This window comes from Rhincodon typus, chromosome 3 (assembly GCF_021869965.1).
Source record: "Rhincodon typus isolate 14 chromosome 3, sRhiTyp1.1, whole genome shotgun sequence".
Taxonomy (NCBI): Eukaryota; Metazoa; Chordata; class Chondrichthyes; order Orectolobiformes; family Rhincodontidae; genus Rhincodon; species Rhincodon typus.
The window spans coordinates 74,579,178-74,603,636 of record NC_063334.1 but is presented as its reverse complement, the minus strand read 5'-3'; the positions used below and the strand labels follow the sequence as shown (position 1 = coordinate 74,603,636).

Below are 24,459 nucleotides of genomic sequence, written 5' to 3'. Positions count from 1 at the left end.
CCTCCTTGGATCTATCCCCTCAGGTCCTCCTTGGATCTATCCCCTCAAGTTTTAAATTCCCCCAACCCTGAGGACGAAGAAAGACTATATGCATTCCACCTATCTATGCCCCTCATGATTTCATGCACCTCAATAAGGTGCATTCTCCTACATTCCAAAGAATAAAGTCCTGTTCCTGGCCAATCTCTCCCTATAAACTCAGGTCTACTAGCCCTGGCAACATTCTCATAAATCTTCTTTGCACACTTTCCAGTTTAACAATATCTTTCCAATAACAGGGTGACCAAAACTGTACACAATACTATAACACCTGTTTGGTCTGTCCCAAATTCCCACATTGCCTTCAAATACTCTGAAGTATATACTCACTGCACTCTGTCTCACTCTGAGTGTGATCTCTCCTTGCTGACTGTACACTTTTAAGTAGAGCCAAAGTAAACTCAGATGACTGTCACTAGTTAAGCTTCAATAGTAATTAGCACCTATAAAGGCCCTATTTCGGCTTCAGGTGATTGAGAAACAGTTGTCAATCAGTCAGCTACCTTATTAACTTTTTAACTAGACTACTGAATTTTAAAGTTTGAAAATGGAGAAAGAAACATTACCAGTTCTATTCCCACACTGCCTCCAAATTCCCCAAACAATTTATACACTCATGATGTGTCTCACTCTGGATGTAAAATCTCCTTCCTAATGATGCAAAGCTTACTGGTACAAAACTGTTCAAAAAATGTGCCATAAAATTGCACTTGAAGATAGCATGTTTTATTGTGGAGAAAAACGGTGAAACCAAGAATTTGCAATGAGAAAATCCAGGAACTCCCCAGACAAAGCTATACATATATTGAGAATGGAGTAAAGCATGATTATAGACAGGGGCATGTGTTGCATGTGTAACATAAAGGCTTTAAGAAAATTTTGGGATTGCAGAATTGAACAATCTGAGGAGGGATGGATTCTAGGACAGCACGCAGTGTTGCATGGTTTCAAAACCCAACTTAACATTCATTGTAAAGGCTTTGGGTCTGACTAAACAGAAGACCATTCCAGTTCAACCTTGTCTTGACAAAGTTCATCAATTATTAAGTTGGCAAAACAAGTATAACAGAAATGACATATTCAGGCAGTAGACTCTGCTGTTCCATGTCGAAATGGCAATCCTTGGTTGGCTGGGACACTGTCGCTTCTTCCTTTTTTTAATATACATAACAACTGAAAACTAGGCCTTATTAACCCTTTCCAAACCACAACCTGTCGCAAAATCAGGCCTGTCTCTCGACACTGGTCCAGATGTTTCATAATAAGAATCTTAACTGCCCAGTTGATGCATGAACAGTTCCTGGCCAATCTTGGATTGATTAAGTAGTGTATGCACGACCTGTAATTGAATTCTTTATTACATTGGCATCATTTCCCAATGTCTCCTGTTTGCTCTTTTAATATGTCATTCACTAGTAGAGTTGTCACTGCTTATTAAAGCTTTATGTCTCATTTAACTGAATTTTATAACTTACCACTGAGATAACAAAACATTTTATGATATCTTTTCTGTCCATTTGTTTTGTGTAGGGGGATGTCCTGTTCTGATTAATGATATCTTGAATTGATCACCTGAGATTTTGCTTAATTGATACAAATCCCTTATTAACTCAGCGACCTTTCAATGACTTTGTTTTAGAGTTCATCTGCTTGATGTATTTTGCATCACTAGAGCAGAAAATATTTGGAACAAGTTGGTTTAAAATAAAGAGCAATGAGAAAAGTTGCTTATGTTGTAAAGCGGAGGTTGACTCCCTCAGAGAACTGAAACCAAAGCACCCAAAGAGGAGTGCCTGCCCGCATAATCTATAAAAGGAGTGTGAAAACTGGTGTAACCTGCCTTTCAGCGACTGCTAGTGGGTAAAGAAAATAAATTCCTGACAGTCAATTTAAACTCAACAAGTAACAATTTTTTTTATCCATCTCTAACAGTGAACAAATTAACTAAAAACTATTAACAAAACAAATAAATCCCTTCTAACTACTAACTATTCACAAACAAAGCAAGATTCTAATGATATGCTGTTCCAATAAATACAAGTCCCACTTTAATATAAATAAAAAATAAATGGAATTTAGTCTGGAAATTACAGCCGGGTTATGTGTCTTCTGGAATGCTCTGTGCTTTTTCCATCGATTCTTCTGTCAGGAATACTCACTAGTTGTGCTGTGAGTGCCTTTCCTTCTTGAGAGCTGAGGGCTGTTAACTCTCCTGTCTTTGCCCAACTGCCCCTTCTTTTATACCTTTGATGACATATCAATTTCTTACAATAGGATTCGTCCTATGTTGTCAAAACCATCAGATTTTAATTTAACTGGTTTTTGGTACCTAGCTGCCTGGTTCAAATTGATAGGCCAAATTCAAAACTTGACTTGGTAAAAACTGCTGTTTGGCCTGACAACCCGAATGGCCTTTTGATGCAAATGTTTTAATTTTGGTGCTCTCTGTGTACTTGCAAACTTTCAAACTGCTGCTCACAGACGTTTCTTTTTAAATGTCTAAGCATAGAAAAAAAAGACAATCTTTTAAAGGGACCATGCAATGCTTTCCCTCAAGCATTTTACAAACACCAAATTCTAACTTCCTGCCTCTCAATCCGTAAGTCCTCCACCCAACTTCACAACACCTCTTGCCTTAAGAAAACTGACCCATCATAATGAAAAGATAGCTTCATTTTGTTTCTTTTGAAACCCTAATTCCATTATATTATTAGATCCAGAGCTCATTAATCAAGAGTTACACTTTTCATACTAATTCTATTGATCTATAACATTGAACACTATCATTTCTATCTTATATAAACATTGTGCCTTTAACCTCACGATAAAGCATCCACGATAATATTTTCACAACTGGCAACATACAATCTGTAATTTAAATGCTTGTAACATGAGACTCCTGCCCTTAAATCTTTCCAGAAATATCAAAGGATTATGATTAGTGTACACAATCATTACTGATGCATTATTTGCATAAACATTAAAATGTTGTAAGGCCAGTACCAAACTCAACAACTCTTTTTCAATGGTTGAATATTTTTTCTGGTGAATATTGAGATCTTTGAAAAATAACCAATCGGCCTTGCATTTCCATAATCATCCTCCTGTAACAACACAGCTGCAAAACCTATATCACTTGCATCGATGGTGACTTTGAAGGGTTTCAAAAAATTTTGGCTAAAACTGGTGCAGTGGTTAACACTGCTTTTAAATTATCAAATGCCTCCAGGCTTTTATTGGTCCACCTAAACCTCGTGTAATTTTTAAACAAACCCATCAACGGTGCCACCATGCTACTAAAATTTGGTACAAATTTCCTATAGAACCCACTCAATCCTAAAAATTGTAGCACTTCCTTCTTCGAGGATGGATTTCAAAATTTCTCGATGGCCTGCATCTTCACATTCCTTGGTGTCATCCGTCTGTGTTCGATGTTGTGCCCTAAGAATGTCATTCCTGCCTTCGCAAATACTGCTTTTTGCCAAGTTTATGATCAACTTTGCCTTCCGTAGTCTCTCAAATAGCTCTGCCAATGCTCCATGTGATTCTCCCACGAATGGCTAAGTCATTTATGTAGATGGCACAATTAGTCAATCCTGCAACAACTCTGTTCATAAGCCTTTGAAAAGTTGCTGGTGCGTTTTTCATTCTAAAGGGCATCACTTTAAATTGATACAGCCCATTTGGGGTTACAAAAGCAGAAACTTCTTTCGCTCTCTCCGACAAAGGTACTTGCCAGTAACCGCGAAGTAAGTCCAACTTTGTGATGTAGGTGGTTTGTCCTACTTTTTCCATACGGTCCTTTAGTCTTAGAATTGGGTACAAATCAGATTTGGTCACAGTGTTGACCTTCTGATAATCTATGCGGAATCGTTGAGTACCATCAGGTTTGGGAGCCAACATGATCAGTGAACACCACTTTGACTCAGCTTTATGATGACTTCTTGGAGCATCGCTTCTACTTCCCTCTGAGACTGCCGGTTTGAGAGGATTAAGCCTGTAAGGGTGTTGTTTTATCGGAACAGCATTCCCTACATCAATCTCAGGTACTATGATGTTAGTCCTCCTTATTGTATTCCTACATATGCACTCAGAGCGCTGTGACGAGTCTTTCAATTCAATTCTCTGTTCCTGGTTCAGATAACTCACTACCATATCCCATTCCTTAAGGACTTCCTCATTATTCAATTTATTCTGAGGCACATCAAAATCTAAATCATCTGGATTTGATTCCTCACTCTGAGTCACAGTAACTAATACCTGTTTTTCCCGTTCCCGTTCCCTTTCCCTTTCCCTGTCATACTAATATTTCAGCATCAAAAACAAAGTTGCTGGAAAAGCTCAGCATATCTGGCAGCATCTGTGAAGGTAAAAACAGAGTTAACGTTTCAGGTCCGGTGACCCTTCCTCAGAACTGATGGTGCCTGGGAAAATGTCAGTTTATATGCCGAAAATAGGGAGGTGGGTGGGGTATGCTTAAGTTAATAACACTCTGGAACACATTCTGATTCCTTTTCCAAGTAGGCTTTATGATATAAATCCTTTATCGTCTAATCTTTTTGTTGTAACTCCATTAATCTTTCAGAACTACACATCTCTGCCTGATCCTCTACGTGCTTAGGTTTTTCTTTTACTATCTCATCAAACAGGGTGTCAGCTAACTGGACCTCAACTTGTTCATCTTTCTCTTTTGTTTTTCCTTGTTTTAATTTATGACTGTGTGATCTTGTCACCACACAGTCCAGAAAAAATTCAGGATATTTTCCTTTTAACTCCTAGCTTCCCTGGTTTTCTTTTGGCTTTTCCACAACAATGGGCATCACTCCCACCTGTGATCCAGCTACTATTGTTTCTAAGAACAGACTGTATTCCTGGAATAGCCAATTTTTCCATCACTCCCACTGTCACTTGCCCAGTCTTGATTGGACTTACTAGCCTTATTTTACACAGAGGAACACTAATCCTCTCTCTGTTCATTTCACAGATTATTACTGTCTCGAGCAATATTTCAGAAGGAGTGCAAATATTTTCATCTCTTACTGTTAGAGACTGACCAGTTCCCATATCTCTCAACATATGTATATCCTTACCAAGCTTTTGGCTACAATGGATTTGCTCATCATCACTATCCTCCTCTCTAAGCCTATCTTCTACTTTCACCTCCATCCTGTTATGTCAGCTTTGCTGTCTAATTGTCAACTTCTGAAGTTCAAACCCTCTTTTTCTTTTTGTTCTGCTTTTAACCATAATTTAAGCTGTTTCAGTTCCCTTTCTGTTTCTCCAGGTAGGAATTTTCTTTCCCTTTCTCTTCAGCTAGGGTTCTTCTTTCTCTTTCTTCCTCATCTAACTCCAGTCGTCTCAGTTGCAATTTAATTTTTTTTAACTCCACTGCACTTGACTGTCTCTCTGATATACCCAAGTGCTTGACTAACTCCATTTCAATATCAGCTTTCTTATTATCTCTATTAAACCCAATTTTAGCCTGTCTCCTAATTCTAAAAGTGTCCCCTTTCTCTATCTTTCTAAACTTTCTTGGCAAATGTGGGAAGCATCTTCAACCCCCAGAACATCTTTAGCAATGTTAAGAGCCATTTCCCCACTTTTGATTTGACCAACAACAAGCAACTAAAATTAATCAGATTTTCCACTTCTCACTTAGGTTTTATTTAAAGATCTAGGACACTAATCCCGAAGTCTGTTTAAACATGTCAGGACCTTTCATACCTCAACTCCGTTCGGATCCATCCAAATCCATTCGGATCCATCCAAATCCCGGACATAGGCCCCCCGTCTGTCATAAAACAGAAGTTGACACCCCCTTCCCAAGAACTAAAACTGAAATGCCCAAAGAGGAGCGCCTCACCCTATAATCTGTAAAAGGAGCATGAAAAGTGGTGCTACCTGCCTTCCAGCAACTTCTAGTGGTTAAATACAATAAAATCCCTGACACTCGGTTTACAATCAACAAGTAACAGTTTTTTAATCTAACTCCAACAGTGAACAAATTAATTAAACTATTAACAAACCAAATAAATCCCTTCCAACTACTAATAATCCCTGAATAAAGCGAGATTCTAATGGTATGATGTTCCAATAAATACAAGTCCCACTTATATAAAATAAAATTTTAAAATGAAGAATTTAGACTCCCGAAATTACGTGTCTTCTGGAATGCTCTGTGCCTTCATCGATTCTTCTGTCACAAATATTCACTAGTTGTGCCGTGGGTACTTTTGTTCTCCAGATAGTGCTTTCTGTAAGACTTAGACAAGCATGTGAGAGCCAGTGATTCTTTCTTGAGAATTGAGGGCTGTTAACTCTGGCAGATGGAAGTTAGCTCTCCTGTCTTTGCCCAACTACTCCTTTTATACCTTTTGAAGACATACCAATTTCTTGCAATAGGATTAGTCGTATGTTGTCGAAACTATCAGATTTAAATTTAATTGGTTTTTGGTATCTAACTGCCTGGTTCAAATTGATTGGCTGAATTAAAACTTGTTGACTTGGTAAAAACTGCTGTTTGGCCTGCTAACTGTATCGCCTTTTGATACAAATATTTTGATTCAAGTGCTCTCTATGTACTTGCAAAATTTCAAGCTGGTGCTCAGACATTTTTTAAAATCTTTAAGCATAGAAAAACCATACAAATTTTTAAAGGGACCATGCAATGCTTTCCCCCAAGCATTTTACAAACACCAAATTCTTACTTCCTGCCTGCCAATCCACAAGTACTCTACCCAACTTTGCAACACTTAAAAGTACATATCGTAAAACTGATACAGATAATTACAAAGTACAAATCCATGAAATCACAAGGTAAGCTATACTTAAAAGTTGTACAGAGTGTACATATAGAATAAGTATAAAATAAACAATATATAAACGGTGAGATTATGAGCTGGCCTTACATATTCAATCAAAATAAAAGCTTTGAAAAGTTATGCGCTCACAAAACTAACCATGCATTGTTACAAACATTAACTCTAAATACATTTATCAAAAATGTGACCTTTATTTAGATAAAACACTGAATTAAAAACATTGAACTAAAAACATTGAACACAACCATTGTCTGTCTTTGTTCTGCTGAAGATAGATTCTTGATAATGACATATTGATATGAAAGCTCAGCCATTCAGCCATAACAAAGAAGTACAATATTTGGTTAGTCAGTTAATATACTCTGAACTAAACTATTCATGAAACGTTAATTTTTCTTTTTTTTAAATTCCTTCATGGGACAGTAGTAGCTCTGGCTAAGCCAGTATTTTTACCCTTGCCTAATTGCCTTTGAGTGACTTGCTAGGTCATTTCCAAAGGTAGTTCAGAGTCAACCGCATTAGCTGGATCTTGAGTCGCAGGTGTGAGCAAAGAACAATCAGAAGCATAGGAGAAGCAGCAAAGAAGAGCAGACATCAGAGGAGCAAAGCCTCTATTCCAGGACATACACCAGGAGAAGATGATTGAGCTGGTGTTGGAGGACACCGTGGATAATTTGAAACCAAAAATAAGTATCTTGAAGATAGTTATTTGGCCGATTGGAGGTTGGCAAGGGAAGAATAATGGAAGTAAGCATGTAAAGTATGGCAATACGAATGAGTTGTAATTTATGGAGATTGGAAGACGATATTAAATAGCATTTTTGCAATAGTGCAGTCAAAAAGAAGAGGAGTAGAGGTGAATTTTCAAGATGAAAGAAATCATGTGATAAATTGAATATCAGGAAGCAAGTTAACTCGGAATTGAGTAATACGTCCACCAAAAGGTAGCATATAAATGATAGATTGGTGAATAGGGCGTGAATATTTGATGAAGATGGAAAATGATACTTCATTCAAAATGAGTAAAATCATGTTTGAATGAGGTAAGAAGTCTTGATGATAATTGAATTAGAGTGGTATGCATTTTACCATCATTTATCAAGTTATTATTCATATATTTTATATCTTTAACAGAGACCTTGCTGCCAGGAACTGCCTTGTAGGTGAAAATAATGTTCTTAAAATCAGTGATTTTGGCATGTCAAGACAGGAAGATGATGGAATTTACTCATCATCTGGCTTGAAGCAAATTCCAATTAAATGGACAGCTCCAGAGGCTCTAAACTACGGTAAAAAAGTTATTTTATCTAATGCAAATATTAAGCAGTATATTTTTATCATACTATTTACTTACACTGACTGAATAGGCAAGATTCTGTTACAGGTAGTTCTCCGATAATGCAATAGTTGTGTTCTTGTGTGACCTCGCGCTATAGAAAATCACTGTAGAAAATTGTGTTAAAGAGAAATCGCTATAGAAAATCACTATACTGTACAGCAGAAAGTTTGCGTTACCCAAACAGCGTCCACTATTCATTAATCGTGTTAAAGCCAATTGGCATCAACGAAACGTGTTATAGCAGTACTACCTTTATTATTGTATTATATTCTAGAATCTCTGTCAGCATTTTAGAGTCGTAAAGTCATACAGCATGGAAACAGACCCTTCAGTCACACCGGTCCATACTGGCACGGTGGCTCAGTGGTTAGCCCTGCTGCCTCACAGCGCCAGGAACCCAAGTTCGATTCCACCTTTGGGTTACTGTCTGTGTGGAGTTTGCGCGTTCTCCCCGTGTCTGCATGAGTTTCCTCCAGGTGCTTCGATTTCCTCCCACAGTCCAAAGATGTGCAGACTAGGTGGATTGGCCATGGTAAATTGCCCGTAGTGTTCAGGGATGTGTAGAGTAGGTGCATTTTGGGGGATGGGTCAGGGCGTGGTGCTCTGTGGGTAGGTGTGGACTTGTTGGGCCAAAGGGCCTGTTTCCACACTGTAAGGATGCTGTCAAAATTTCTGTGATAATAATCCCAAAGTAAACTAGCCCCACCTGGCTGCATATCCATCCAACCTTTCCTATTCATGTAGTTAATCTGATTCTGTAACACTGGTGTTTTCTCCTCAAAAATGTCAATGTGGCCTTGATGATTGTTACCATTTTTCCTTTGTCTATGATTTCAATTGTAAATCATACTTTTTCATTAAAGGGGAAGTGATATTATCACTGGACTATTAATCCAGAGATACCGAGGTAATGATTTGGAGACCAGGTTCGAATCCTGCCATGGCAGATGGTGGAATTTGAATTCAGTAATAATCTGGAATGAACTATCTAATGACCACAGAATTATTGACAATTGTCAGAAAAATGTATCTTGTTCACTAGTGTCATTTAGGGAAAGAAACAGACATCCATACCTGGTCTGGCCTACGTGGTTGTCTCTTTACCGGTCTCTGGGCATTTAGGGATGAGCCATAAATGCTGGCCTCACTACTGACAGCCACATCCCATGAAGAAACAAAAAAAAGTTACTACAAGTTATACAATAATGTGATAGGTAATGTGGCATGGCTGTAAGTAGGTGCCTGGGTGTTTAGAAACACTGGGAAGGAGAGAATTGTAATAGTATTGCTTCGAGCATTAGAGGTGTGATAGTTTGAACATATGCTACTTAGATATTTCCCAATTCAAATCAGTGGATTCTGTGAATGGGTTGGTGGATCTTTCTGAATGGCAAATGGATTTCTGAGTTTCTTTCAGTTCTTTGAGACATTAATCTGCATTTGATGAGAAATCTGACAACATTCAGGGTCATTGGTATTTTCACTTAATGTAAGTCAGAAAATTAATGTCACTTGTCTCTAATTCACACAGTTGTGCTAGTTACAGTAAAACCTCAAAAGTTTGAACAAAGCACAACTGCAATATTGAACCTTTGGTGTGTGAAAAAGATTTCAAATTTGATGTTTCATTTTTTAGTTTGTTCAGAAATCATTTTCCAATGAGAAAAGACAAACAAATAAAATGTTTTATTAACTGAACATGTAATCAGTATTTTAAAGCTGCTCATATCAAATAATAATTTTTGAATTAAATTACAATGGAACAAAGTTATGCATAGGTTGTCTTCCCTTCTGTGTCTGCTGGACAAGTCTTTCCTCTGAACTAAGAATGTGAACCTCCAAAAAAAATTTCTGCAGTTTATTATGAAAAAAAATGTGAACAAATACACCTTGTGTCTGCACCACAAAAAAAGTCTATCTTTTCGCTGTATTGAAGTAATTCTATTCTTCTATCACAGGAGAAGTGAATACTGCACATGTTCATACTATATAGTTTCCCTTCAGCTGACAAAGTTTTACATGTCTAGGTGAAATTATCAAAACCAGGCTTTCCAGACATGTAGAATCCGTCATGTGAAAACATTAGTAATGTAACCAGTCACGACTTGGGGGTTGTTAATTTTAATCATGTTTTGAAATATGAAATATTTAACTTTTTATTATGTCAAAGCTTATTTCAATCATTTTGATTTTTGCAATCTCTTTTAGTGATATTTGATTTGTTCTGCTTGGCCATATTACTCAAAACTTGTTAGGATTATGCAAACAACAAAGAAAGCATCAGCAGTAAGCAAATTATTCCAAGCATCCAAACAAATCACCATAAAAAACCTGTTCTTAAAAAACCCTTCAGGATATCACCCTACTTCTCCTTTAAGCTGAGTACTAACCACTGTAAATAAGATTTGGAAAATAACATACATAAAAATGTCTAGATTTACCAAGAATTACTATTTGAGACTAAAATTTGCAGGCTTCAATTTACAGCATGCAACTTTTGCACAGCTTTGAAAACAGTTCACATCATAGAAGCTATAAATTGATCCATCTGTTTAAAAAATTATGAAGAGATCCCCAACAGTATAGTTGTTTAGCACTTTCTGCTATGTTAGCTAATTACAGTAGGGGTACTCCAATCCACCTCTGCTCTCAGGACTCTGGATAGAAAATATCATTCAGATTTCATGATCTGGTTAAGCAGTCATCCCTGTGACCAGTAATCCGGAGTGGACTTTGGATGAGCAAGGATGACTTTGATTTTCTGTATGATATTCTGTATAATCTAATTTACGCTTGCATATGGAGGACAGACAGCTAAACTTTGGTACCGAAGGAAAGAATTACATTGATCGAAAGTTGGAATCTTTACAAAGAGAAAATAAGAACACTTCGCCCACCTTGCTATGCTACCTGATCATACTCAATTGCATATGATGGGCTTTTATCATAGGTTCAGATTTATCTATTTTTAATTAGTTTGTAAGGCACAAACAATTGCAAAGCTTGAAATAAATGAAGGGATGTTTGATATAAATGTTCTGTCACAGGACGATACAGTTCAGAGAGTGACGTGTGGAGCTATGGGATACTCTTGTGGGAGACATTCAGCTTGGGAGTGTGTCCGTATCCTGGAATGACTAATCAACAGGCACGAGAACAGGTTGAAAAAGGTACGCTTATAGTATTAGCACTAATATACAGATCTCGGAGTAATTTGAAGTTTGTATTACTACATGCTACTTTTCTGTGACTGCTTATGAGGAAGTTAAACAGCACCTGAGGCTGAGTCGCCTTTTTCTGTGTGATCAACAAATTTGACTATTGTGAGCCCTAGCCATATTTATCAATGAAAGTTTTTGTTATGCTATAGCAATAGTGCAAATTCTTTATTATCTCAATGTGAATGTTAGTTGTACTGCTGTCAATTATTAGTTTTGACAAAACCCCAAACAGATTAAACCTACTTCAAATCTACATTTTCTTTAAATTCCCACTCTTATCAACGGTTTTACATTTTGCTACTATGAGATGCGTAGTGTTTTAACTTAACAACATGATGTGTGACATGACACATTGTGAAATATCCATCACTTCTAGGCATAGAATGTCATTATAAAGCAACAGACACTGGCCGAAATTTTAGGCTGATAATGATGGCGAAACTCTGTTTGCCATCAATATTCTGACACTGACTTCAGCATGTGCATTCATTTGGAAATCCAGAAGTTGCTGTCAGTGTTTTTATAGGCCCGTAGTTTCTGCCACAGACTCTAATCAACAGAAAAGCTATGAACAACTGAAAACCCTCACCTCTAGGTTTTTAGTCTTGATGTAAAATCCTTCAAAAATTTACATTTTGTTGAATGAGTTTAAACCTTTGTTTAACAGTTTACTGATTTCATAATTATTAATCAAGGCCCTAACTGTCCTCAAAGCTCATCTTTTGTTTGTGGAATGTTAACTTTCAGTTTTTTTTTTCTTTATTTTGGGTTCGTTTAATCCAATAATTTATTTTATGATCTGATATTTTAAATTAAAGGTGAGAGAATTCTGTTCTTCAACTTCCTAGTTTGGTGCGTGTTTCAATGAAATTGACTGTTTACTTTGCTTGTTGGCAACAGTTGATGTACACCTGGAGATCCCTTTGATTTTGTGCCAGATTTATACTGCCATCAAAAAAGGAGAATCCTGCACCTCAGAAATAATTAAATTATTGTGGGCAACTTTATTCAAGTTCATTGGCAACCGGAGTTGATTTGCTGCTGACTACAAAATTTAAGCTTTTATAGCCTTCTACAAACTGTCATTTTGTAATGATTTTTGTAATCCAGTCTAATCCCTGGTTGCTGCTAATGAGTATGAACTATTTGTAACATTGTTCAACCTCTCCTGTTAGGATACAACCTTTTAATCGCCCCCTTATTTCTATCATTCATCACGTATGTCACTAGACTTGTAACCAGAGGCTCAGGCTAATGATTTGGGGATCTTGGTTCAAATCTCATTTAGCAGCTCATAAAATTTAAATCCATTTAATAAATCTAGAATTGAAAGTTGGTATCAGTAATGGTGACTATGAAACTATCATGGATTATTGTGAAAACCTATCTGGTTCACTAATATCCTTCAGGGAAGGAAATCTTCCTGATCCAGTCTGTCCTAGATGTAATTCCAGGTCCACAACAATGTGATTGACTCTCAATTCCCCTGTGAAATGGCCTAACAAGCCACTCATTTCAAAGACATTTAGGGTTAGGCAGTAATTTCTGGCCTTGCCAGTGATACCCACATCCCATTGAAAAAACACTTTTCACAGTGGTCCATTTTAAATTGAGTCTACCTTAAGTTGATGAACTTTACTTTATTTTCTCATAGGTGTAAAATATGCCTGCAACTAACCAATTTTTATTGACTGTGACACACAACCAAAATAGAATGTTATGATCCTGGTTGATATAGCTTCTGAACAAGTCAGATTCCAGAATGAAATCTGTTTTTTTAGTTCAGATGTTCTTTTTCATTTGACTTGGTGGTCATTTGCTGAAACATGGGCACAAAAGGCTGCAGATTTTCCTTTAACAATAATCAAAGTTTATTACACTAAAATTAAACAATAAAAAAAACCAAGTTATATAAATATAGAACACAGTTCAGAAGATCTTAAATGATACAGGAAAAATAATATATCATCTATTCCCCAAAATCATCACTTTATAGTGTTTCAAATCCATTGAAATTATCCTTGTATATTAAATCTTTAAGTTTGACTCAACTGATTTTCTGCTGTGTTCCGTTACATGAATAGTCACGAGACTGAGAGCTTAGAATTTCTCAGTCTTTTAATAATCTGGAAACTTCTAACCAAATACTCCTGACCTCAAGTTTCACACCAGCTAAACCTTTATACCAAGGTAACTGAGCTTGCCCTGAACTGTCTTCTACACCTTTCTAGGAGAGAGACTACATTTGTTTCTGATCCCCGTCAAGTCTCCTCCAAAACTGCGCTAAAAGCTTTCAGTCTCTGGGTTTTTCTAAGTTAGCATAAATCCTCGATTATTCTAAACCAAAAGCTGTAAACCCCAGAATATCAGCAATCTTCCATTAATACTCCAGGGTTTTACAGTCATCTTCTTTCTGACATACCAGGATTAGGTCACAGTTCCAGGAGGCCCCTCCAAACTTGTTTTTTTTAATCCTTCACGAAGTTAGCTAACATTCATATGCAACTAGTTTGAAATATAAACTCAAAATATGATATTTGTATATGTTAATCCCATCTCTCGTCACAACAGTGGGTAAAATTTTCCACAGTGTTGCGAGGCAAGAGCAATAGTGAGAAAGTTGAGAAAATGCAACAAAACTGAAAAGCCATATTCTCAACATTGACGAAAAGGAATTCTGATTCTTTCCCTAAGGATTTAAATAGCAATTACTCAATCTTGCTAGTGACGACTTTGTTTCCATGCATTTGCATCATCATATTTGTTAATGTAATTTCTAAGCAGCTTCCATTTCTTCCCTCCTTGCCTACAAAACTAGACAATGCCAATTCCCAACATAAAACTTGGAGATGTTAACCCGGTGGTGATAACTTGACACTTTTTTCATCCAACTCCAGCGTCACCACTGTTTCCCTGTGTAAGCGCTGCCCTCTTCCACTCTTCTTACGTGCATGTGGATATTGCCAAACACTACATCATCATGGCTACTTTCAGAACAAGTCTTGCACACTTTCATCCATTTAGGACTTCACTTTTGAACTCAGGGTCATTTGTGCCTTGCATGATTTTGCTGGGTTACATGGGCTGAAGTGACATATATGCATCTCATGAGTCTTATAGTTTTTAGCTTATTTCCTCAATACTCCCTCCCTTCATGTTGAATTGAATACTGTCTGCTTCTCTGACTGGTATTGCTTATTCACAGAATCACAAATTGTTTTACAGAGGAGAAGGAGGCCATTCAACCCATCATGTCTGTACCAGCTTTCTGAGCACTCCTTCCTTTTCCCCATAACACTGTTACATTATTTCTATTTAAATAAACAGCCAGTGCCTTTGTGAATACCTCAGTCAAATCTGTCTCATCACACTTCCAGACAGGACATTCCAAACATTAACTGCATTCAGTGTGAAAAGTTCTTCCTTATCTCACTTTTGATTTTGTGCTGCTCACTTTAAAACTCTGCCCTCTGATACTTGATCTGTTTATGAGAGGAGACCTGTCCAGACACATTATTTTGAAACCATCTATCAACTCTCGTCTTAGACTTCTCTCCTAGGAAAATAGTCCCAATTCCTCCAACCCTTCCTCATAACTGAAGTTTCTCATCCCTGGAACTGCTCTCATAAACCTCTTCAGCTTTCTCTCCAATGTGTTCTCATTCTTGCAATACTATAGTATCCAGAACTTTTCCCATACTTCTAGATGACATCTAATTAGTGTCTTTTACAAGTTCAGCATGACATCCCTGATCTTCTACTCTGTGTCCCTACTTATCAAGCCTGGAATGCTGTATGCTGTGTTAACAACTCTCTCTTCTTTTTCTGCCATTATTAATGACTTGTACACATATATATCCAGGACTTTCTGTTCCTGCATGCCCTCTATATTGTAGTGTCTCCCCATGTTCTTAGTACCACATTGCATTACTTCACACTTCTCCACGTTGAACTTTGTCTGCCACCTATCTACACACTTCACCACATAAAACTAGATACAGTACTCTAGACGCACCCTCACCAACACCCTGTATTTTTGGAATGATACTTTCTTATTTTTAAGGCCAAAATTTCACGTAGCTTCTTAATTACTTGCTACAACTTAATCACTGATCCAATAAACTCTGTTCCCTGGCCTGAATTCATCCATAATCATATCCACCATCTTGGAATTACCTTCTTAACATTTTTCAAACAACAGTCTTTTTGGGGTAGGCTTCTGTCCACCATAAGTTGGACAATAGCGACCAAGTAAGGCTTTCCCTGACTCAGTGGGAGGGGACCTGTGAAATCGATTTATAATTGCTTCCATGATCCGTTTGGTCAGGATTGGAATGACATGGAACCTTGACTAGTCTTTTCAAATTGGTTCAGGCATATACCAGGCATTGCCGACTTTTTTGCTGCATCTCTTCTTATTCCATACCCCCATCGGCATCTGACCATTCTCCCATACGGGGCCTCCTTTCAATGATGTGCACTTCTGAGTATATTTTCATGAGGTTATGTTGAGCAGAATGTGGTGCTACCACATTTTGGGCTCTTGCCAGATGCCGTTTGGCACCTTCTATTACTCCTTGTTCTTCCCACTGCTTTATTTCCTCTTCCATATCCCTGTGTAAATTTAGCATATTTATCCCTCTGGCCTAATTGTTGCTGTTGCTACCTGATGCTCAGGACTTGTTGTGGCTGCCTTTGTAGCTGCCTCAGCTGTGTGTTGGTTACCCAGTTGAATGGAGTCTGTTCCCTTCTGATGCACCTTGACTTTATCACAGTGCTGTAATAGTCCCACTAATGCTTTAACTATTGTTTCAACTTCGTGTTACCATCTAATATGTAAAATCCAAAAGGTTTACTGACTGACTATGTAAATATTAGCCTGGTGAGTGCTGTATCACATTGTACACTAATCTGTATTCAACATTTCAATTTGTTTTCAAAAGTCCTGTTTCTTCGCTCCACCACACCTGAAGATCTAGTTGGTTACTATCTGTCTGTGATGGTATTGTCCACAGTGAGATTGCTTGACTGAAAAACATTCTCTTTTTAACTTTCCTTAAAGTACACCGTGCATCCAATTTGTGGATATTTCTTATTGTTCCTATTAATTGTCCAATGCTTTCAAAATAAAGCACGGTTACTGTTTCTGTCTTCTCATGAGTCTAGCAATCATCTTAACAACAGAAATCAAATGATTGTACTTGAATGTGGGCACTAATATTTTTGCACGCATTTATCCTTTGCATCTAGGTGTTTAGGCATTTCACAATTCCAGATTCAAATAAACTACTCTTGAGAACTACATTTCACGTGTGTAATTTCAATTCATCCTTTGACTAATTTCCAAGAACGTTGGCAGCTGTCCAGGAATGTCAAACAAAGGAAGGTGCCTCATTTCACTCATTGAGTCATTTATTTCACCTGCGTGTATGACCTATCCCTTACCATGTGATTTTGGCTTCAGTCTTTTGTGAATGGTTCCTGAGCTGTATGACCTCTCTGTAAGGCTTGTAGGCTTTTCTCATCTAATGCATTCCTGCCTTGCAGTATAGATCCGTATTCTCATCCACTACCTATTGTTCTGAGTCCTCCCTCAAATTCTTTGCATCTTATCCATACCTGATTGGTACAGCTCTCTGGCTTGGCTACAGGTGGTAAATTAAAACATGCTGAACCAAATGCATTGAAAGGGATAGGATTCAGTATGTTGTGTCCCATATTATCTTTGTTTCCCTCAGTCTTTGTAGGCATTGTCTGTTCTTTGCCCAAGGTCTTTGATAGTTAATAACCTTGACTGTCTGGATGCCTTGTTTGTTAGTTCTTGTTTTACTTATTAACAACTATGTGGCTAAAGCCTTAACTCTTACTAATTTAACTTTTAATTAACTATTAATTCAACTTTTCGGTATGTAAATTGCCATGGGGCGGCATGGTGGCTCAGTAGTTAGTGTTACTGCCTCACAACACCGGGTTCGATTCCACCCTTGGGCGACTGTCTGTGTGCAGTTTGCACATTCTCCCTGTGTCTGTGTGGGTTTCCTCTGGGTGCTCTGGATTTCTCCCACAGTCCAAAGATATGCAGGTTATGTCGATTGGTCATGCTAAATTTCCCATAGTGTCCAGAGATGTGCAAACTAGTTGAATTAATGATGGGAAATGCAGGGGTAGGGGTATGGGTCTGGGTGGGCTGCTATTTGGAGGGTCAGTGTAGACTTGATGGGCCGAATGGCTTGCTTCCACACTCTAAGGATTCTATGATTCAATGTGTAAAAGTCAAAGAGGACCAACCCTTAGTAGGATCAGGGTGGACTCAGCCAGTCACACGGTGTCACCACATTTATTCAAGTGTTTCATCCGATCTTAGTCCAGGGGTTTGGTCACAGTCAGTCAGATACTTAGAATCATGGAATCCCTACAGTGTGAAAAGAGGCTATTCAGCCCATCGAGTCCACATCGACCGTCCAAAGAGCATCCCATCTAGAACCCCATCCCATCCCTGTAACCCCATATTTACAATGGCTAACCCACCTAGCCTGCACACCCCTGGACATTACAGAAAATTTACCCTGGCCAATCCACCAAACCTTGGTCTGAGCAGAGTCCAAGTATCACTCTCCTTACAGTCTGACGACTGGGCCATGGTCAGTACTTCAGGTCAACTGCAACTGATCCAGAGATTACAGATACATTGATTGGGAACTATGCCCAGTTGGGTAATATATCGCAAAAGTTTGAGCATCGGGTGAAGCTAGCTTTTTCACACTCCTATACAGCAGCAACAGAAGTGATGTTTGACACTAACAGAAGTTCTGCCTATCACACAAATGAGTAATGTAGTTTATAATTGTCCGTGCTGACGTGATGCTTGAAGTGTAGGCTGTATGTCTCAAGAACATATCCCTTCAACTCTTTGCAACAGGCAAGGTACTAACCATACCCAATCAGTCCATCTGATAGCCAACATTATATATGATCCTGCAATTGGACATTTACAATGTAATTCTGATTTTGCAAAGAATTACGTTAACAGTGTACTCAACAAAATCGTTGACACCATTCTCTGACTAATTAATCAAGACATGCCTTGATCAATCAGAGTCAACTCGTCTGGTTTAAACTTTAAACAAAGCTTGACAGTTAACTGACAATAGTCATCTAATGGGTGTATTCTCCATGGTAATTACTGTACTAGAAAAAGTCCATCTGTCAATCAGTCGACATTCTCATACACAGAATTTTTTTTGTATTACATTGGTATTCTTGAAAATTGTCCAATTGCAGTTAGTCTGTGACCATTATAGTGAAGAGAATTTACTGCAAAAGTGGGGAGATAATGCTTCAGTTATTCAGGGCATTGCTGAGACCACATCTGGAATACTGTGTGCACTATTGTAGAAAGGGTGTTGCCTCTTATAATCTTGAATTAGAAGTCACTGTTTAAAAATAAAGGGTTGCCCTTTCAAGACAGATGAGACTTTTTTTTCCTCTCGCAGAAGGTTGAGTCTTTGGAACTATCTTCCATAAAAGGTGATGGAAGAAGAGTTTTGAATATTTTTAAGTCAGAGATAGATAGAGAGACAGACAGACAGACTTGCACCTCATTGCTCATCAAGAATCTGTCAGAGGTAGGTGGGAATGTAGGATAATCAAATCATCTATGATCTTATTGAATGGGAGAAGACTCGGGTGAGAGGCAATGGCTTACTCCTGCTCCCAATTCTTTTATGTATGTTCAGATGTTTCTATTTATACAAGTTTTCAGAATTAAGCTCCTTTTATCAAGAAAACCCCTTTGCAGTCAAACAATGATTGTCCTCCTCAAAACTAACTTTTACATTTAACATTTCTGAAGAAGGGTCCAGACCTGAAACGTCAGCTTTCCTGCTCCTCTGATGCTGCCTGGCCTGCAGTGTTCATCCAGCTCCACACCTTGTTACTTCAGACTCCAGCATCAGCAGTTCCTACTATCTCTAACTTCTAGTTAATTTTTGTTTCTATCATCTCTCAAATTCACACGTTAAGATATAGCCTCAACTATTGAGAACATATTGCAAAGTAATGTTAAGTAATTAAACATAAAGACATATTGATCCTTCCCTCTGTTTAATTTCCTGGCACCTTAAAATATTGTTTGGATGGTTTTACCTAACTTAAATAAACTACTTGACCAAGTGTTTGATTTTCAGGTATGAAAATTAATGGATAGCTACTCTTTAGAAATATTTGCCTAGTTGAAAAAGGGATCAGTGTCTATCCTAACAAAATGATACCAAACATAAAGAAACTTGTGCCCTGTAAAGAGCACTGTTGTACTCAAGTTGCCTGAAAACATCGGAGTAGTGCAACAAGAGAAGAGAATCATTGCTTTAAAAATGTTTTTAAACTATTTCAGGTTACAGGATGTCACCACCGCAGAAATGTCCAGAGGAAATATATACCATAATGCTGAAATGCTGGGAATATAAACCAGAAAATCGACCAAATTTCAGTGATGTGTACAAAGAACTCTTATGCATCAAGAAGAAGATAACGTAGTAACACAAGGAGTAAATGCTGACTGTAGGAAATTCAGTATTCAGTTATTGCAAAACATCAGGAGTCATACAGTACCATTTTTGCTCCGATATATTGTATTTAATGTGATGTACGTTTGTTATATTGCATCAGCATTTTTTGTTGCAACTTTTAAGTATTTCTTTCCTGTTTTGTTTTATGCCCATAAATATTTGTAAGGTATATCAAGGAGAAAAGGCTTCTCAAAGCATTAAAAAAAAAAAATTGCGAAAACACACACCTAACTAAGAAGCAAAGTTCTCTGGTTGCCATTTTCATAAAATGTAAATAGAGCACATCTGTTTATGGTATGTTTATTTGGTGCTATTGAAATGCAATACAAGATTTTCTGTGGCGCTGACCCCAAAGCTGATGATTTTAAATTATTATTGTCAGACTCAAAAATATTTACTATAGACAACCAGGAAAATATGTTCCCGAGACAGTGATTGTTTCCACGTATTTTCAAGAGCACTGAACTGGCCAGATTGACCATATACCAGCAAGACATTTCTTTAATTGTTTGCTTCAATGATCACTTACGTACACAATTTTTTTGGGTTGCTACTATTGAAGACATCAAGATCAGCCTTCTATGATGTGTTTGAGATTCCAAAGTACTGTACTGGACAATGCAAGTACTCTCGCTTTTTTAAATGAAAAACGTTAACACTTTTTTGTTTACTTCAGTTTTGAGATCTATGATCTTATTGAATTCAAAATGCACCTTGACGTCTGACTACTAAAATATTTAAATATTTTGCCAGCAGCAGTAGGCACTTGACCAAGGTTTAGCAGGAATCAGATTGTTTTGCTGTCCATATATTGATGCAAATAAGTTAACCCTTTGAATATTAAGTGATGTCTCCAGTTTTCAGATAATCTGAAATAATTATTTCCTCTAATTTCTAATGACAAATTGAAATAGGATCAGAGAAGCGTGCCAGATGCTGCTGCTTGTGTTATTGCTCAGAAATAACCTTCCAAATTTGAAGTATTGATTTTAATGATAGAATATAATTGCAACACTCAAAAGATCTGACAGAAGCTAAATAGCTAGATGTATTTTGGTTTATCACAATTTAGAAAGGACCACTTCATGTCAACACTATTCCAGATTCAGTGATGACATGCGCACCACTTTTGGTTAAATTGTATATATCCTATCATTATCAAGGGGCCTTAGGTTCATATGCATGTTAAAGCAACAGAATCCTCCATAACTAGCATTTGTTGCTGATGTGCAGGCATGTCCTGACAGAGTGCAAAATCAAGTGGAGAGCATTCTGCGGGAATGGGTTTCATCAGCTCCGTTGCTGAGGCAAAGTTTTCAATGTGAAATAATGCGGCCAGCACAATGACACCCACTTTTGACATGAATGTGAGCATTAGCTGATCACAATAGACCTTGAGAAAGGGCTTGTAATGAAATACGCTGTTTCAAAGCGTAATATGTTTAGATGTTTGATGCAGCGCTTTATGGTTGGTTCCAATTTATATTTTCCACATTGTCACACTGTCCAAGAGAACGTTTGTTTCAGAAAATAATGCTCTGATAAAGGATCACTAGCGTGACAGTGAATCAGCCTCATTCATTCACTAGATTCACAATTGGATCCCGTGTTTCACTAATCGTGGATTGTTATATGTTTGCCCATTTCTGAATCCTTTTCTAAAATTTTGATTGAAGATGATTATAGTACATTGATCTGTAGCATTCTCTGTATTTGGAATGTATGACTAAAGCCAGACTGATTTGCAGGAAGAAACGTGAAACAAATTGAAATCCTCTGTTGTGAATCATGATCTTAATGGCAATGTTTGCAAGAGTCCCAACTGTTTAGGTTTAATATTTCCATGGTTTTGTTTTTCAAATTTGTTTACAAAGTATGAATTGATGTATCGGTTTGTTTAATATGTTTAGTCAATTTTGATTTTTGTTGAGTTTCGAATTTGCAGAAAATGGTACAATTTACAGTACTCCTAAAACTAAGCCCATCTTGTAAACAACAGTACAATATATAGGAATTTTATGGATTCAGATGTGAGGTTAGTACTGTGTTAACAGAAACTAAACAAGCTGTGCATTGTATATTTTAAGTACTTTGCACAGCATGCATTTCATAACATTGTTTAACAAAGTTTCTACTGATTTTTATTTGAAGTGTTGTAGCCAATCCATTGCAAGTGCTTTTGTTCCAAAAACCAATCAAGTTTATGTTTATGCTCAATATTTCCACAGACAGTAAATATTTAATTGCCTGCATTTCAGTGTTTTAAAGCAAATTCAGCATTAAGAATGGACAATAGATGTATGGCAAGTTCCACACAAAATGTTTGTGCTGTAAGAATGTTAAATATTTACAGGATTATTGGTATTTTCAAACTGGTGAAGTGGAGCAGAGTTTCAGCTTTATCGGTAAATTGTGCTGTCATATTACAATTGTTTCTTTGCAAACTGAGTATTGTTACTGTAACGTCAGTAAATTTCTTGGGTTTCAAAAATGGTTTTGTTGTGAAAATAATTCCTGATTGATCAAAACTGCAGTAAGGAGGCTTTGATTTCATCATGGATAGTGTACTATTATACCATGCTTCCATTCTGGAGTGGTGGGTGAACAAAGTCTTAAAATAAATGTTAATTCCATGATACCAGCCAAGTAGTCACTTTTGAACTGCCTAAATGGCATAATTTTAAAAAGGCCGTCACTAATTTAACTGCTTTTAAATATATTTAAATTTACATTCCGAATTCCACAATAAGCCCATCATAGAATTAAACTGTGTACTTTGAACTTCATGTGACATTTTGTAGCAATAAAATGCTGTTCTTAAATATCCACAGCATTAGAATCCTAAGCAAAATGCTGTGTTCTATAGTAGATTTGTCTAGTGAGAACTTAAGTAGTCTCATGAACAGGTAAAAATATTTTTAGTAGATGGGACTGATTTTGTTTAAAATCTGTAAAGATTGTTGAAATTTTAATTGGGGGAAATAGTAAATATAAACTGGAGAAAGAAGGTTTGGGAGATTGCATATCAGAGTGCCATACATGTTCCATAATATGTCACCGCTCGGATGCATGTAATTTTTTTTTTCAATCTTTTGTTTGAGTGGTACAGGAAATTAATGCAGTGATCTCTCAACAAAGCCACCTAAAGCTGAAGCCAAGCCAAATTAATGAATAAAAGCTTTCCTGTATATGCTGTCTAAATGCTTTTATGTGGCATGAGTTTGAATTGCACCTTTATTCTGGTTAGCACAAATCCAAATATTTTAGCGTCAATACTATTGCGTTCATTTAACAACATTACAAAGAATAGGCCTGCCCGTTCTCCTGATGTATGTGTGACCATATATAAAAACAGTGCTTTGGCTTTTTTTAATCAGTGTTTCATTGTAAAGATTAATCTCAACTAATGTCCCATTATTCTCAAATTTCATGCTGCCGTAAGACAAATGATAATAAGCCTTCAATTTTCTGATCTGTGCCATACATATTGCTTTTATATGAAGAAAATAGTTGTTCTCTGCCATTTAACTTGTAAACCCTGCCAGTAACAATGAGTGAAACATCAAATTGTGCTGTGCTTTTCAAAAGCTCCAGTAGTGTGCCAGAATAAAGACTGAAATTTTGATTTTTGTTAATATATAAAAGTGCACCTTTTCTTTTTCCAATGTTAAGCTTCTGTTTTTAAAGAAAAGACATTTTCAACACTGGAACTAAGTGATTCTTTTAAATGCCTTTGACAGAAAGTTTAAGACTAAAATATACTTTTAAAAGTAAATGTTCACTTTAAAATTAAAGTTTTACTTTTAAGGATGTATATATATTTCTGCCCCAAAAATAAATGAAAATCAGGCTGAATTCTGATGTGACCATTGGGGGAGTAATGTTCTAAATATCATAGACAGAAATACTTGTCTTTTGTAATTTTTAACACAATACTGTGTTGTAACATTTATTTATTTTGTACTTTTTTACATTGAATTTACAGGGATTTTGAAACGACTTTTCCAGTTATCACTTTCTCTGTATTCTGTGCTCTTGTGAATTGCGGACTTGTTTTAAACTGCTTCTGTTATATTGGACCAAATACCACTAACAAGTCTGTTGTTGATATTTATACTGTAATCTCTAATAAATAAATGGTCTGTCAGTATTATTATAGTCTTTTATTTCCAGAAATATTAAGAAGTCGCTTTTTATGCACAGTGTAACATTACGCCAGACTCCTCTGCATAAATAATTACCTCCTACTAATTATTAGTTTTGTCTAGCTTAATGTCAGAAGTGATATTTCTTTGATATGAAAGAAATAATTTGTTTTTAAAATGCAACAGTCATTTTGGTAAGAGTTCTGAAAATGTATTCTGTTCCTGCACAGAGCTGTCCACCATGATGTTTTCGGGTCAATTTATCACTGATTACTGCTGGTCTAAATAATCTGAAGCACAATCCTGACCAATGAAAATAAATTGTAC

General features: G+C 36.9%; 1 protein-coding gene across 3 annotated transcripts in view; it reads left to right on the top strand.

Annotated features, from left to right (window-relative positions):
• The window catches only part of fer (fer (fps/fes related) tyrosine kinase), a 202,491-nt gene extending 178,357 nt beyond the window's left edge, over positions 1 to 24,134 (top strand). For all 3 annotated transcript variants that reach the window (XM_048594686.1, XM_048594692.1, XM_048594681.1), the window contains 3 exons: positions 7,995 to 8,149; positions 11,247 to 11,369; positions 19,813 to 24,134. In XM_048594686.1, coding sequence (XP_048450643.1) covers positions 7,995 to 8,149; positions 11,247 to 11,369; positions 19,813 to 19,955 — 421 coding nt within the window. In that variant the 3' untranslated portion in view covers positions 19,956 to 24,134. The remainder of the gene's footprint in view (positions 1 to 7,994; positions 8,150 to 11,246; positions 11,370 to 19,812) is intronic.
• Positions 24,135 to 24,459: the final 325 nt, after the last annotated feature.